At 58.7% G+C, this 16273-nt stretch overlaps 1 protein-coding gene across 1 annotated transcript; it reads right to left on the bottom strand.

The window, feature by feature from the left end:
- Positions 1-6454: 6454 nt before the first annotated feature.
- PTGER3 (prostaglandin E receptor 3) lies at positions 6455-15485 on the bottom strand. Its single transcript, XM_071564613.1, has 2 exons — positions 14675-15485; positions 6455-9694 (listed from the first exon to the last, which is right to left on the bottom strand). The coding sequence occupies exons 1-2, from the start codon at positions 15452-15454 to the stop codon at positions 9410-9412; spliced, it is 1065 nt and encodes a 354-aa protein (XP_071420714.1). The 5' UTR covers positions 15455-15485; the 3' UTR covers positions 6455-9409.
- Positions 15486-16273: the final 788 nt, after the last annotated feature.

Genomic DNA, 16273 nt, shown 5'->3' on the forward strand with positions numbered 1-16273 from the left:
ACGGCAGGGACAGGGGAACGGGACAAACCTACGGCAGGGACAGGGGAACGGGACAAACCCACGGCATGGACAGGGGAACGGGACAAACCCACGGCATGGACAGGGGAACGGGACAAACCCACGGCGGGGACAGGGGAACGGGACAAACCCACGGCGGGGACAGGGGAACGGGACAAACCCACGACAGGGACAGGGGAACGGGACAAACCCACGGCTGGGGACAGGGGAACGGGACAAACCCACGGCAGGGACAGGGGAACGGGACAAACCCACGGCATGGACAGGGGAACGGGACAAACCCACGGCGGGGACAGGGGAACGGGACAAACCCACGACAGGGACAGGGGAACGGGACAAACCCACGGCTGGGGACAGGGGAACAGGACAAACCCACGGCTGGGGACAGGGGAATGGGACAAACCCACGGCTGGGGACAGGGGAATGGGACAAACCCACGGCTGGGACAGGGGAACGGGCCAAACCCACGGCAGGGACAGGGGAACGGGACAAACCCACGCAGGGGAGGCTCTGGGAGGGCATGGGGAGGGCACAACCAGCCACACTGGGCACTTGGCACCCAGGGCCTGTTTGGTCTGGGATCTGCACAAATAATCTCCTGGGAGCCGTTGGGTGTCTGACAGACAGAGCAGGGTGAGAGCTCTGGCTGAGAGCGGCTTAACCTGACCCGTGCCAGGCTCAGCTGGTGGGACAGGGCAGTGCTCTGCTGGCACACACGGGGGGACCTTCAGTCAGTGCCCCTGTGCTGAATTCCTGACCAGCCTCGGGAATGGCCGTTTTAAAACAAGAAGGAAGTTTTGACCTGGGTGAAATCCTGACATGTCACAGCCTGGCAGAGGGTTGGGGGTTCCTGATGGAGTCGCGCTGATTGACTCCCCCCTGTCTGGGTGCAGGACATCACCAGCTCAGGTGTCCCTCCCTGTCTGGTTCCAAGGCATCTCCATCAGCCCAGGTGTCCCTCCCTGTCTGGTTCCAAGGCATCTCCACCAGCCCAGGTGTCCCTCCCTGTCCGGTTCCAAGGCATCTCCACCAGCCCAGGTGTCCCTCCCTGTTCAGTTCCAAGGCATCTCCACCAGCTCACATGTCCCTCCCTGTTCAGTTCCAAGGCATCTCCACCAGCTCACATGTCCCTCCCTGTTCAGTTCCAAGGCATCTCCACCAGCTCACATGTCCCCCCCTGTCTGGTTCCAAGGCATCTCCACCAGTGCAGGTGTCCCTCCCTGTTCAGTTCCAAGGCATCTCCACCAGCCCAGGTGTCCCTCCCTGTTCAGTTCCAAGGCATCTCCACCAGCCCAGGTGTCCCTCCCTGTCCGGTTCCAAGGCATCTCCATCAGCCCAGGTGTCCCTCCCTGTCTGGTTCCAAGGCATCTCCACCAGCCCAGGTGTCCCTCCCTGTCCGGTTCCAAGGCATCTCCACCAGCCCAGGTGTCCCTCCCTGTTCAGTTCCAAGGCATCTCCACCAGCTCACATGTCCCTCCCTGTTCAGTTCCAAGGCATCTCCACCAGCTCACATGTCCCCCCCTGTCTGGTTCCAAGGCATCTCCACCAGTGCAGGTGTCCCTCCCTGTTCAGTTCCAAGGCATCTCCACCAGCCCAGGTGTCCCTCCCTGTTCAGTTCCAAGGCATCTCCACCAGCCCAGGTGTCCCTCCCTGTTCAGTTCCAAGGCATCTCCACCAGCCCAGGTGTCCCTCCCTGTTCAGTTCCAAGGCATCTCCACCAGCCCAGGTGTCCCCCCCTGTCTGGTTCCAAGGCATCTCCACCAGCCCAGGTGTCCCCCCCTGTCTGGTTCCAAGGCATCTCCACCAGCCCAGGTGTCCCCCCCTGTCCAGTTCCAAGGCATCTCCACCAGCCCAGGTGTCCCTCCCTGTTCAGTTCCAAGGCATCTCCACCAGCTCTGATGTCCCTCCCTGTTCAGTTCTGCTCTGTGGCTGAGCTGCAGGACAGTTTGGTTCATTCACTGGAAGGGATAAGGACATGGATGAGTTAAGATGACCTGAAGCAATTCAGGTTTGGATGGATCTTTACAGTCTGGGGGTTTTTATTCATTATATATTTAGAAAGAATTCCTAATTTTCGACGTGGTATTAATGGATTTGTACTTGTACCTGGTTTTGGAGGTTGCTCTCAGGCTGCCCTGAGGATGCCTTTGTACCCTGGCACTGTGTGGGACCTGCCATGGTCCCACAGCACTTGGCAGAGCTCTGCAGACACTGACCTGGCCTGGGGCTGCTGCACTGGGGTCTGTGTCCCTCTCCCAGGGGTTGGCACAGCTCACAGCCAGCAGGAGCCCTGCAAAGGTGGCACCTGGGTGTTCCTGCAGGAGCCTTTCCCTCCCCTCTGCTGGGCAGTGCTGGAGGCTGGCACTGCCCTCACCATGTCCCTCTGTGGGCAGGGAGTGAGTCCTCTCCTGCCAGGCCTGGGCAGCACTTGGCAGTCGTGGCACAGGACAAAAGGACAACAAGTTCTTGCCCTCCCTAAAGCAAATTTACCCAGAGGTGCCACCTGCAGGGTATTTACTGCACTCGGGCCACGGTTCCAGGTTGGCATCACCGGCAGGTTGGGCTGGGTTTGGTCCAGAGCCACTGAACCCTGTGCATTTTATTCTGCCAAACCAGATGCCCCACAAGGAGCTGGCATTGCCTTGCCCTTGGTTGGCACAGTCAGTGACAGGAAAGATGCTTCTTTCAAAGATTCACAGAATCACTGGGGTTGGCAAAGGCCTCCAAGATCAAGTCCAACCTGTGCCCCATCCCCACCACCGTGTCCACCACACCATTCCTTTGGGTTTAAATGGTTTAAATTGTGGTATTCACAGATTTCAGACCCCTCACAGCTGAGTCACAGGGAAGGGATGCCCCTGGTGCATTCCCAGCCTGGGCTGGGCAAGAGGTGGAGGGGGCTGTGGTTCAGGTGGGTTTGGAGCATCCCCACCCTGGGGTGATGCCCTGGGGCTTCTTCCACCCCAAACCCACCTGTAGTGCTCTTGCCCTCGACACTTGGGCTTGGTCCTGGGTCCAGGGACCCTCCTGCTCCTGGGCTGTTGCCTGGACTCAGCCAAGGATCGAGACTCAGAGCAGGACTGGAGGTGTTGGAGCTCTCATGGTGGCAGGACAGGCTCTGACCTTCCTCTAAGGTCAGGATGGGACAAAACTTTGCCCAAATGTGGGCAAAGAGTTTCCAGGCATGTTTGTGTCTCTCTCCTTTGAGGCTTGTTCATGTTCAGAGCCAATTGCAAACACATCAGGCAAAGTCCAACTGACTCCAACCTGTCACATAAACCACCAAGTGTTGGGCATTGCATCTTCCCACAATAAATTCCCTCCAAATTGGGATGTGCACTCATGTGTGAGCCCCAGAGCCTTTATAAATGCCAGATTCAGTCCCCCTGATGGGTGCATGTAGGAACTGTGGCTGCTCAGAGCAAACAGCCTGTGTGGGGAGGCAGGGCAAGGTCTGTCAAAGCAGCGTGTTTACAGAAAGTCATAATAACTGGGGCTTCTATCCCTGGCCACAATGTGTTATTAAAACAAAGCAGCCCCAAATATAAATACATTCTCTTTAACAAAATGCATTTGGGCATATTTGACATAGTTTCTATCACAGCAGCTCTTCCATGTTGTGCTGTGCAGTGCAGGGGGGGCTCAGCCCCTGCCCCCCCGTCAGTGCTGGGGCTGCTCAGGGTGCCCTGGGCTGGATGACAAGCTCAGGATTAATCCTCCTTTTGACTCCTTCCCTGGAACATCTGAAGTGCTCTGAGGGCAGGCAGAGCTGGCAGAAGCTGGCCAGAGGATGCCACGGGCTGGACTCAGCCGGGCAGAGCTGGGAACCCCTGGCAGCTGCACGTGCCAGCCCAAAGTCCTGCCCCACGGCTGCCCAGACGTGCCCAGGACACAGTGCCAGTGCTCCATGTTTTCAGAGGGAATGCTGGGGAAAGGCAGGAGCCCCTGCCAGCTTTCCCAGTGCTTGGGCTCCTTCTCTTCACCACGGTGGGATCACCCTGAAGCCCTGGCACCCAGAGGGTCCCTTCCTAAAGCCCCACCAGCAGCTGAATGGACAACGTGTTCTTCCCAGGACTGGAAATGTGGAGGCAAACAGAGGTGGGGGGTTGGCCAAGGACACCCAGTGTGAGTTTAGCAGCTGGATACACACCCAGCCCAGGCTCCCATGGGGCTGAGAAGGACTGAGCTGGTCCCTCAGGGAGCACTGACACTGCTGGGATGCATTGCTGGGTTGCAGGGCTGGGATGCACAGCTGGGATGCAGGGCTGGGATGCACAGCTGGGATGCACAGCTGGGATGCACAGCTGGGATGCAGGGCTGGGATGCATTGCTGGGATGCATTGCTGGGATGCAGGGCTGGGACGCATTGCTGGGATGCAGGGCTGGGATGCAGCACTGGGATGCAGTTCTGGGATGCATTGCTGGGATGCAGGGCTGGGATGCACAGCTGGGATGCAGCTCTGGGATGCAGGGCTGGGATGCACAGCTGGGATGCAGGGCTGGGATGCATTGATGGGATGCAGGGCTGGGACGCAGGGCTGGGATGCAGCACTGGGATGCAGGGCTGGGATGCATTGCTGGGATGCAGCACTGGGATGCAGGGCTGGGATGCAGCTCTGGGATGCATTGCTGGGATGCAGCTCTGGGATGCATTGCTGGGATGCAGCTCTGGGATGCACAGCTGGGATGCAGGGCTGGGATGCAGGGCTGGGATACAGTTCTTGGTTGCATTTCTGGGATGCAGGGCTGGGATGCAGCACTGGGATGCACAGCTGGGATGCAGGGCTGGGATGCAGGGCTGGGATGCACAGCTGGGATGCAGTTCTTGGTTGCATTTCTGGGATGCAGGGCTGGGATGCAGCACTGGGACGCTGCTGGGACCCTTGCCAGCACCCCTGCTGGTGCCCAGCACGGTGCCCAGCACGGTGCCCCTGCCGGTGCCCAGCACGGTGCCCAGCACGGTGCCCCTGCCGGTGCCCAGCACGGTGTCCCTGCCACTGCCCAGCACGGTGCCCAGCACGGTGCCCACACTTCCAGCCCGGAGCAGCAGGGCCATAACAGCAGCAGGCAGTTAAATTATAACCCGTGTCCTGCAGTGAAGTGGATTAATGTGCACAGGAAGGAGCTGGGGCTCAGCCACCCTCCCAGCAGGAACCTCCGGAGCATTAATGCCAGGGAGCTGCCTGGTGACTCCTGTCCCCATAAACTGGGGGCATCTGCAGGGCCCAGCCTGGAAACACCTTTCTCATGCCATTGTCCTTGGCAGCAGGTTTTGGAGAAGACCCCCCAGTGCCAATGGTGCTGGATCCCAGCAATCAGGGGAGGGACTGGAGGGTGTGGGAAACACCCCTGAGTAGGATGTGAGCCTGGCACAGGTGCCCAGAGCAGCTGTGGCTGCCCCAGCCCTGGGAGTGTCCCAGGCCAGGCTGGACAGGGCTTGGAGCAGCCTGGGACAGTGGGAGGTGTCCCTGCCATGGCAGGGATGGCACTGGGTGGGCTTTGAGGTGCCTCCCAACCCAAACCAGTCTGGGGTTCTGTGATATCCCACCAAAGCTCCAGTAGCTCCTGGCAGAGACTTGTGCACTGGAAGGAGCTGTTTCTCCTCTCAGTTTTGGGGAGTTTCTGCTGTCTCTGGGCAACCAGACCCATCAGCTCTTGCTCTTCCTGCTGCTGTTCCAGATCAGCCAGATCTGCCTTTTGTGGTTCCATCTCTGTTTCACGGCCTGCACTGCTCTCTTCATTCTGCTGGTTTTAAACAAAGTCTCTGTGCTGCCTTTTTTTTCTTTCTTAACTGAGATCAAATTATCTGATAAAGGGAAACTCAAACCCTGACCCCAAACCTCATCAGTCATTTTGCCTTTTTCATTTGGGTAAGTGGCCTTTAAAATTTCCAAACATCTTTCAAGACAGGAAAACCATTTCTCCTCCACTTTATGAGTAAACCCTGAGATCAGCTCAGCTGGTTGGAGCCTGGTGCTAAAAATGCCAAGGTTGTGGTTTGATCCCTGTGTAGGCCATTCACTGAAGAGCTGGACTTGATGACCTCTGTGGGTCCCTTCCAACCCAGAGCGTTCTGTGACTCTTGAGCTGCTGCTGCACCCCCGAGCACTCCTCACCTGCCTCATCCTCCCCCAGCAAACACACCCAGCCCTGAGTGATGTGCAAGGTTTGGCTCCTTTGTGGGCTTGTTTGGCAAATAAACCCCTCGGGGCACCCTCTGGTGCCTGCTGGGGGGTGGAGGGTGCCCCCCAAGGGCAGGGGGCTGCAGACACCCCCTGGGCAGGTCCCCCAGCTGGGAGCTGCCCAGCAGCAGGGTCTGCCCTCCCTGGCAGCACAGCCTGTTCCTCCAGGCTCTGCCTGCAAGGCTGGGCAGATAAAATCTCCTGGCCCAGCCCGTCAGCAGGTGCTGCTCCTGCAGAAACCCAGAAACCAGGCGCTCATTCCCATTTTTATTGTGGTGGGTACAACACACAAGGATTTGCACACAGACAAGAGGGGCTGAAGGGCAGCCATGGGCTCCACGTGGTTTCTCCACACCCTCCAGGTCCTGTAACCCCTTGGACAGAGGTCCAGCACACCAGGACAGGGTGGGAAAGGCATTGTCAGGGAGATGTGCCCCAAACACCTTCCCACTCTGAACTCGTGGCAGTCAAAGCTTCCATTTCCACTCTGGCTCCTGGAACCCATTTTTGAGAGTGCATTTCTGCAGCCACAGCTCATCACACAGCCCTGGCTGGACAGCTGTGCTCCCACTCCTGCCTCTGCTCAGGAATGGAAAGCAGACACTCCTTCCCAGTCTGTTATTTAAAGGAGCTTCCTCATCTTACTGCACACACTGATGGGCAGAAAGGCCTTTTCCCAAATATATTGTGAATATTCACAAAAAAAGGCATCATTTTGAGTGACCTGAAGTGAAATCTCCCCTGACTTCAGGAACCAGCAGCCCTAAAACTGGTGATGGGCCCTTCCCAATGTCATGTTAGAGCTGCTGGCCCAGAGCCCACGTGGGACTGGAGGTGTTCAGGAGGCACAGCAGGTCCTGTGCCTGAAAGGAGAGGAGAGTGGGGATGGACTCCCTGCTCCTCCCAGAGCTGCTGACTCTCTGGGGCACCCCCAGGATGCCCTGTGTGCCCTGGCAGAGCTGCTGCCCCTCTGTGGCACCCAGAGGATGCCCTGAGTGCCCTGGCAGAGCTGCTGCCCCTCTGTGGCACCCAGAGGATGCCCCGTGTGCCCTGGCAGAGCTGCTGCCCCTCTGTGCCACACAGAGCCCAGATCTGTGTGCCCTGGCAGTGCTGCTGCCCCTCTGTGGCACCCAGAGGATGCCCCGTGTGCCCTGGCAGTGCTGCTGCCCCTCTGTGGCACCCACAGGATGCCCTGAGTGCCCTGGCAGAGCTGCTGCCCCTCTGTGCCACACAGAGCCCAGATCTGTGTGCCCTGGCAGAGCTGCTGCCCCTCTGTGCCACACAGAGCCCAGATCTGTGTGCCCTGGCAGAGCTGCTGCCCCTCTGTGGCACCCAGAGGATGCCCTGTGTGCCCTGGCAGAGCTGCTGCCCCTCTGTGTCACTCAGAGGATGCCCCGTGTGCCCTGGCAGTGCTGCTGCCCCTCTGTGCCAGCCCAGCCCCAGGCACTGAGGTCAGCCTGACACGTTTCCCAAGGACTGGCTGTGTTGAGTCCTTTCCCCAAGCCAATGTACACAGAGGGAACAATACAAACCCTCTGCACACAACAGGCTTTTTCCAGCCCTCACTAATTAAAGCCCAAAGGCTCTGACCCCTGCAAGGCACTTCTTCAGGGAGAGCTTTACCCACTGTGTTCCCCAAACACCAACCAAGGTGCAGGTGTCTGTATTTGCTGCTCTCAGGAGCAGCTCAGCACAGGGCAGGGGCCATGGGGCAGCTCACACTGAACCAGGCACTTATCCCATGAAATTTAGGCTGGATCTTGAATTAAAGCTCGAGCTCAGCTTTCAGGCTGCACTCAGACACCACCAGGATGAAGTGACATTTCTGCAGACAAGGGATCAGACCACGTGGCAGCAGAACAAGTGAGGGGACAGACTCTTTTTTTGAGGACTTTTCTAAACAAAGGAAGAAAAGTACAAATAAAGGTTCTGTGCAAGAAATTCCTCCCAGATGCAGGACTACATTTGCCTGGAAGGCCCCTGAATTCCACAGGAATTCCCCTGGCACAAGGGGTATCAGCTCTGTGGGATAATGTATGTTATTGTATTGGCATTAAATATCACCCCAGGAGACAGGACAGGCTGGCACTACAAAAGGGTGAACAAAAGGAGTTTCAGGTGTAGCTTTGTAAAAAACAAGCCTCAGATGTGACCCCAAATGGATTCAAGTCGAGTTTTTAAATAAAACCTGAAAGTTACTTTGGGGACAGACCAGATTAATTCACACACTTCAGTGTGCTTGGGTTTAAAAATTCCCAAAGCTGCACCAGCTCTCCCATTTGTCTCCTGGGGGGAAAGAAGGAATAAACTATTTGGGGTGCTGCTTTGGCTCCTTTGAAGGACATTTCAGGAATGAAGAAGCTTTTCAGTGGCATCATGCCCACTCCTTCCAAACCATCTGCTGCTCCTTTCCCTCCCAGATGCATTTCCCAGTGAAGCAGCTCAGAGGCAAACAGAGGTTCTGGCCCTGTGAGCCTTTGCCATTAATCCCCGGGGAAATGGCCTGTTTTTACAGCCCGTTTATCACCCTCTCCATCTGCTCCCGGCAGCTTTATGGGGTGCTGTGCAAACAGCAACTCCCACTGGCCTGGGGGCTGCCCAGCCTGCCAGGGACAAAGCTCTGCATTTCTGCCCCATCCTGCTCAGCCCCCTCAGCCTCCCCATGGCTGGGAATGCACCAGGACAGACCCACGTGCCAGGAGACACCTTCAGGTCGGGAGAGGTGGATGTTCCATCACTGGCACAACACAACTTGCTCTGGTTCAAGCCACTGAAATCCAGTCAAGTCTCCAAATTTTGTTTTCCCTTAATTCCCATGTTTTTTGGCCCTTTCCCCCCTTGTCCCTCCATGAAAAAGGAGGAAGAAGGACTCTCTGAAGTACATCACCTCAGCATCAAAACATACACAGGAGTGTGTCCCTTCAGCAATTCCATCTGTTCAACCTGTTCCCTGACAGGAAAACCACTTTTTCTGCCTTAACTCAAGAAAATTCCCTCCGGGCTCCGTTTGGGGCACACAAACCATCGTGTTCTGCAGCTCCGCCTCGTCCTGCTGGCTCTGGGCAGTTTTGGCACACTGGGTAAATAATTTGGCACTGAAGTCCACCAGTAACACCCCTCTCAGCCCCCTGGGGGGGTGCCCCGGGGCAGGTGCCCCTCTGGCAGGAGTTCCCAGTGCCCACTGGGCAGCGTGTCGGCGGGCAGTGCCCTCAGGCCGCAGTCCGGCGGGTCTCCTCGGACAGGGCGGTGGCCCTGGCGCCGCAGTTGGCATTGGAGCAGTGGGACACGGCGCTGGCAGCCTGGCAGCACCTCTGCAGCAGCATCCTGCGCAGCAGCAGGTACACCCAGGGGTCCAGGATCTGGTTGAGCGATGCCAGGCGCACGGCCGTCAGGAAGAAGTCACAGTCCCTGTGCTGGGCACTGCCCTGGGCCGGGGTGGGCACAGCCCTGCAGTGCTCCAGGGAGTGGCCCCACGTCATCCTCAGCATCGTCACCTGGGAGGGCACAGGGAGAAGGGCACATGGTCAGGGAATGGATGGGCTGTGTGTCACCAGATCCTGTGGCGCCCAGAGAGGCTGTGGCTGCCCCAGCCCTGGGAGTGTCCCAGGCCAGGCTGGACAGGGCTTGGAGCACCCTGGGCTGGTGGGAGGTGTCCCTGCCCATGGCAGGGGTGGCACTGGAGGGGCTTTGAGGTCCCTCCCAGCCCAACCCATTCCAGGATTCCACAACAGGGACACTGAAACCTCACTTTTCCTGGCAGGTCCTTTTTTAAGTTGACAGTCTCTGCTGGGCATGGCCTGGAGCCCCTCCCTGTGAGTGTGCCTGACCCCCTGTGGCACAGGCACTGCCCCTGGCACCGTGTCTGCTCCGAATGCCAAGGACAGGGACACCCCAGACAGCCCTGAGGCGCCTCCAGCACTGCCAGGGCAGAGCTCAGCACTCCCATCCTCTGGACAGACTGGCAGCCATCCTGACACCCTGGGAACAGCCCAGGCACAGCCCCACAGGGCACTCAGAGCCCCCCCAGCTCCTTGGCTTCAGCCCTTGGGCAGAGCCAGGACAACCAGCACCAGCAGCACCACCACCAGCACCAGCAGCACAAGGGGACTGGTCCCACCAGGGCTGTCCCACCCGAAGCCTCTCTGGAGCCAAGTGGCACCCCAGGGGTCACATCTGGGCTGTGCTGTCCCCACAAACTGGACAGCCAGAGCCAGAGTGAGCAGGAGCAGAGGCTCCAGGGGAGGAGTTTCCATTCACTGGGATATTCTGGGTGCCAGATCAATAAGCACATGTTGACCTTGGAAAGCCCGGGATGAGTCTGGAAGGCAGAGCAGAGTGGACAGCAAAGCACAACTGTTTGTGTTTCTTTAAATAGCAGTGGGTGAAGATTCCAACCACTGCATTTCATTTACATGAGAAACCATGGATAGAGCTTTGTCAACACTTGGATAGGTCCAGACCCAGCCCACATCAAACAGCCACTTGTGCACCAGACCCACAAACCCACAACCCAACCACTTCCTCAGCCACCTCCAGCTCCTCAGGACACTGTCCCTGTCACAGCATCTGCCCCCCATGCCCGCCCCACCCAGCACATCCAGCTCCTGCAGCATTCCCAGGCCAAACAGCAGCAGTGGGATGGGAACACGCTGTGCCCACGGCCCAGCCAAAGGGACCCAGCCCTCACTCAGCATTCCCAGGATTCACGTTACTCTCTCCCAGATCAGCCCTTCCAGCTCCTCCTCTGGGAACTCTGCAAGGCCTCAGGTTCTGCAGACTCTTCTGCATCTTGTTTTTGGTTGGTGAACCAAGGGAGCTACACAAACATCAGGCTAATCAAGTACATTTCCCAAGCAGACAACTGCTGCTTATTTGGGGGGTTATTACATAATACTCCTTTACTGGAATATTTGTTGGACCAACAGTTGATCTACTGGAAATTTTATTTGTTTGATATCATTAGAGGTTGTTTGTCATTGCTTGTGTTGGTTTCCTAAATGAATTAAAAGAAAGGCTGCACAAGGCAGAGGAACAACACCAGGTGGAATAAAGGCAATGGAGCTACACAAATTCTGCCAATAAAAATCTGGCTCAAAATGCACATAGTAATATAGTTGATAATTGTATTTATTCAACTAGAGTGCCTCAACTCTACTGTTATCATGACTGTGGGTTTATATGTCTTTAATTTCTGTCTGCCAGGAGGATTAAGGAGGAGAAGTATTTCAACAGGAAAAGCAGTAGAAATTCCTGAGCATTTTGGTTTTAAATAACCTTGAAACAACTCTGGGAGGGAATAATTTTGCAGCCTGGAGCTCCAAAAGAGTTACTACGAGAATTCCAGTTTGTTCTGCACTGGTGTTTCTGTGTAATTATGGAACAGCTTCCTCCATTTCCCCTCAGAGTCATTTGTCTGCTGCCAGTCCAGCTCAGTGGTTATCCCAGACTGGGTTGGGTCGGGTTGGGAGGGACCCCAAAGCCCACCCAGTGCCACCCCTGTCATGGGCAGGGACACCTCCCACCAGCCCAGGCTGCTCCAAGCCCTGTCCAGCCTGGCCTGGGACACTCCCAGGGATGGGGCAGCCACAGCTCCTCTGGGCACCTGTGCCAGGGCCTGCCCACCCTCCCGGTCAGGAATTCCTCCCCAATATCCCACCTGTGCCAGGGCCTGCCCACCCTCCCAGCCAGGAATTCCTTCCCAATATCCCACCTGTGCCAGGGCCTGCCCACCCTCCCAGCCAGGAATTCCTTCCCAATATCCCACCTATCCCTGCCCTCTGGCAGTGGGAAGCCATTCCCTGTGTCCTGTCACCACATGCTCCAAAACAAACAGGGGATCAGCGTGAACTGGAAACCACTTGGGACAAAACAGGATCTCCCTGGAGTGGGGTGTCTGCCCAGGCTGAATCCACCAAGAGCTGTGGGTGCCCAGAGAAGGAGGCAATGCCTGCACTGTCTGTTCCCCCTCCTGCCCCAGCCAGCAGAGCCAGGGGGGCTCCAGGGGGCCCTCAGAGCTCCCACTCTGCTGCTCAGTCACATTTGCTTTTGTTGTTTACATAACACATCAGGTCTAAAAATACCGTCTGTGTACAAGGGCATTGTTTACCCAACAGCTGTCAGAACCCATTAGTTCTGTGCTACAAAACTCAGAGGTCTTGAAGAAAAACACACCTCCCAAAATACTCCTTTGTAATTCCCTGGGTTTCTATTTCAACTCAATTTCTTACAACTGCCGAGTGATGCAGCTACAGGTAAAGGAGCTCTGTGGTGTGGCTTTCACTGAAAAAGCACTTGAATTCTCCACAGTCACTTCTCCAAAACTGTGGCCTCTAATTCCCACCCCTTGCTCTGTGGTTGGACAGAACAGCTGAGGTGCATGTGAAAAAAAGGATGTGTCTGTACAAAGATGCTCCTGCAGCCACGACTCCGGATTTTCAGCACTTGAACACCTGAGAACACGCAGACCAGGCAGAGGATTCTGCAGAACTCCCCAGAACAAGTTCCACACATCAAAGCGTTGCTGTCAGGGAGGGAAGGGAACTGCTGCTGGATCCCCTCGGGGTTCTGGGTTGACTTCTGCCTGCTGAACCCACGGCAATCAAACCACCACGGGAATCAAACCACCAAGGGCATTCCCTGCTCCCTCACGGATTTCTCTGAGAACTCTGCTTGGGAAGGAGGGAAGGAGTTTCCCCAGGGACCTTCTCTGATGGTGAGGCTGGTTGAACACTGGGGCAGCAGCTCCGTGCCCTGAGGGAGCAGGATGGATCCCTCTGCCTCGGGGAGTGGGGCAGAACCTGCCCCAGGAGCAGGGCCTGAGAGGGAAACAGGCTCCTCATGGGGGCACAGCAGAGCCCTGGCCAAGGAAGGACCCCCAGGGACTCCCCCAGGATGGCAGAGCAGGACAGAGCCCAGCCAGGTCAAGGTGTGCCAGATGCAAGTGAGCACTGCAAGGGCACAGCCAGAGGCACAGCCAGAGACAGAGACAGAGACAGAGGCAGAGACAGAGGCAGAGACAGAGGCACAGCCAGAGGCAGGGGCAGAGGCAGAGGCAGAGGCAGAGACAGAGGCAGAGGCACAGCCAGAGGCAGAGACAGAGGCACAGCCAGAGGCACAGCCAGAGGCAGAGGCAGAGGCAGAGGCACAGCCAGAGGCAGAGGCAGAGGCAGAGGCAGAGGCAGAGGCAGAGACAGAGGCAGAGGCACAGCCAGAGGCACAGCCAGAGGCAGAGGCACAGCCAGAGGCACAGCCAGAGGCACAGCCAGAGGCAGAGGCAGAGGCAGAGACAGAGGCAGAGGCACAGCCAGAGGCAGAGGCAGAGGCAGAGGCAGAGGCAGAGGCAGAGACAGAGGCAGAGGCACAGCCAGAGGCAGAGGCAGAGGCAGAGGCAGAGGCAGAGGCAGAGGCAGAGACAGAGGCAGAGGCACAGCCAGAGGCACAGCCAGAGGCAGAGGCAGAGGCAGAGGCACAGCCAGAGGCACAGCCAGAGGCAGAGGCAGAGGCAGAGGCAGAGACAGAGGCAGAGGCACAGCCAGAGGCAGAGGCAGAGGCAGGGCCAGAGGCAGGGCCAGGCTCCACCTGCACTGACCACACTGACCATTCCACAGGGTCTGAGGAGAACAACACTGTGCTCTGCTCCCAGGTTTCCACCAGCCTTCAGGGTGGTTTCATGTTTTACTTCCATCACTGCTAATGATCTCCAGGAAGTTCACTTCCAGCTTCAGACTCATTTCAGGGTGCTGTTATTCTGAGGATTTGATGAAATATTCACTGACAAGGATAATGTTACTAAACTGAGTTATTTTCTCTTGCCACCTCATCCCTACTGGCCATTGGCTTTGTTGGCTGTTCCTCTCGTCACAGCCCCACTCACGAGGCCTCAAGGACAAGGAGGGAGAAAAGTCCTTCTCCAGCCCTAAAGGACCTTTCAGGTAACCTCAGCGTTTGCACAGCCAGCCCCAGCCTGGTCCTGCTCAGAGATGCCAAGCACAGACCGGCCGTTCCCTGGCACCAGATTAACCAGCCTGTTGGGACAGGGTTCCCACAGGGCAGAGGGACAAGGGCAGAATAACCAAGTAGTGGAAAGAAATGCAAAGTTTCTTAAAACCCAGAGCCGAGCAGCCCAGGAGGCTGCTGTTCATCAGACCAGACGGCTGCGAGCCAGGAGGGGCTCACAGGCTGCACATTTCCTCATAAAACACGAAGTTTTGCTACAGGGTAGGAGTAAACAGAAGATCCTAAAGGACATTCGGCAGCAGTGCCGGCTCACCGACCCACTGCTCGCGTCCTGCCCACCTCCTCTGCTCCAAACCCTTCTTTCCCTCCTCTTGACTTCACTCCTCCATCTGACTTTTCCAAACAGGCAGCCTGTGCTCTCTGGGACCTGTCCCCGCTTCTCCCCCGCCAGCTCCGCTCCCGGCTCCCTCTGTCCCTGTCCCCGCTGTCCCCTCCTGTCCCCGCTGTCCCGCACCTACCAGCAGCGGTGCCCAGCATGCGGACAGCACGCACATGATGCCGAGCAGCTGCAGGAGGGTGTCGGTGGCGATGCGGCCCCAGGGCCGGCCGGCGCGGGGTGCCCTGGCCCTGCAGCGGGCGAGCAGCGCGCCGATGGTGGCGAGGTTGCAGCCCACGGTGACGGCGAGGGACAGCAGCCCGAGCGCGGCGAAGGCGGCGGCGAAGGCGGCGCTGCCGGCGCCGGTGCTGATGAAGCACCACGTGCCGGGCCACTGGAGCGCGTAGCGGCCGAGCCCGGCCAGCGGCAGCAGCGCGATGGCGAGCGCGGCGGCGCCGATGGCGAGCAGGGCGGCGCGGGTGACCCGCGGGCTCATGTGCGTGGCGTACCAGTGCGGGGCACGCGTGGCCAGGGCGCGCTCCGCGGCCATGGCGCTGGCGATGAGCAGCGGGCACAGCCCGAACGCCGTCATCGCGAACCCGAAGAACGCGCACAGACGCCCCGACGGGTCCACGGCGTCCCAGGCGCGGTCCGCCAGGTACACGGAGATGACGATGGGGCTGGTGAGCAGCTGGCCCAGCATGTCGGTGAGCGCCAGGGAGCCGATGCACAGCAGGAAGGAGCGTTTCCTGCGGCTGCCCTTGGCGCGGTAGCTGCGGGACACGAGCAGCATGGCCAGCGCGTTGCCCGCCATGCCCGCCAGCATCATGGCCAGCGGGATGGCCACGGACACGGCCCCGCACGGCTCGGCCGCTCGCCCCGTGGCGTTGGGAAGGGGCTCGCAGCGCTGCCAGGGGCTCATCCCGCGGCTCCGGCAGCGCCGCCGGCAGCGGCTCCGCGGCTCGGGATAAGGAGGGGGCGGCTCTGCCCGCCCCGAGGGAGCGGCCCCGGCTGGAACCACCCCCGGAGCGTGTCCAGGGCAGGGAGCGGGGCTGGAGCCGCAGGAGGGGCTGAGGGAGCTGGGAAGGGGCTGGAGCAGCAGGAGGGGCTGAGGGAGCTGGGAAGGGGCTGGAGCAGCAGGAGGGGCTGAGGGAGCTGGGAAGGGGCTGGAGCAGCAGGAGGGGCTGGGGGAGCTGGGAAGGGGCTGGAGCAGCAGGAGGGGCTGAGGGAGCTGGGAAGGGGCTGGAGCAGCAGGAGGGGCTGAGGGAGCTGGGGGGGCTCAGCCTGGAGAAAAGGAGGCTCAGGGGGGACTTTCTGGCTCTGCAATCCCTGCCAGGAGGGGGAGCCGGGACACGGGGTCGGGCTGTGCCCCAGGAATAGGGACAGGAGCAGAGGGCACGGCCTGAGGCTGGGCCAGGGCAGGGGCAGGGGGGGACGTGGGGGCAGCCGAGGGCGGTGGACGCGGAGAATGGAACCTCCATCCCCTCCCCTGACAGCCCCCCCAGCCCCGGGAGTGCCGAGCCCACGAGACAGCGATTGACGTTCAGAAAGTATTTTTAAGGCCTTTTCTGATACCTGAGTGGAAAACTCCAGGTATCCCAGAATCCCAGACTGGTTGGGGTGGGGAAGGACTTCAAAGCCCCTCCAGTGCCACCCCTGCCATGGGCAGGGACACCTTCCATAGCCCAGGGTGCTCCAAGCCCTGTCCAGCCTGGCCTTGGACACTCCCAGGGATGGGGCA

The sequence above is a fragment of the Pithys albifrons genome, chromosome 10 (assembly GCF_047495875.1).
Source record: "Pithys albifrons albifrons isolate INPA30051 chromosome 10, PitAlb_v1, whole genome shotgun sequence".
In the NCBI taxonomy this organism is placed as follows: Eukaryota; Metazoa; Chordata; class Aves; order Passeriformes; family Thamnophilidae; genus Pithys; species Pithys albifrons.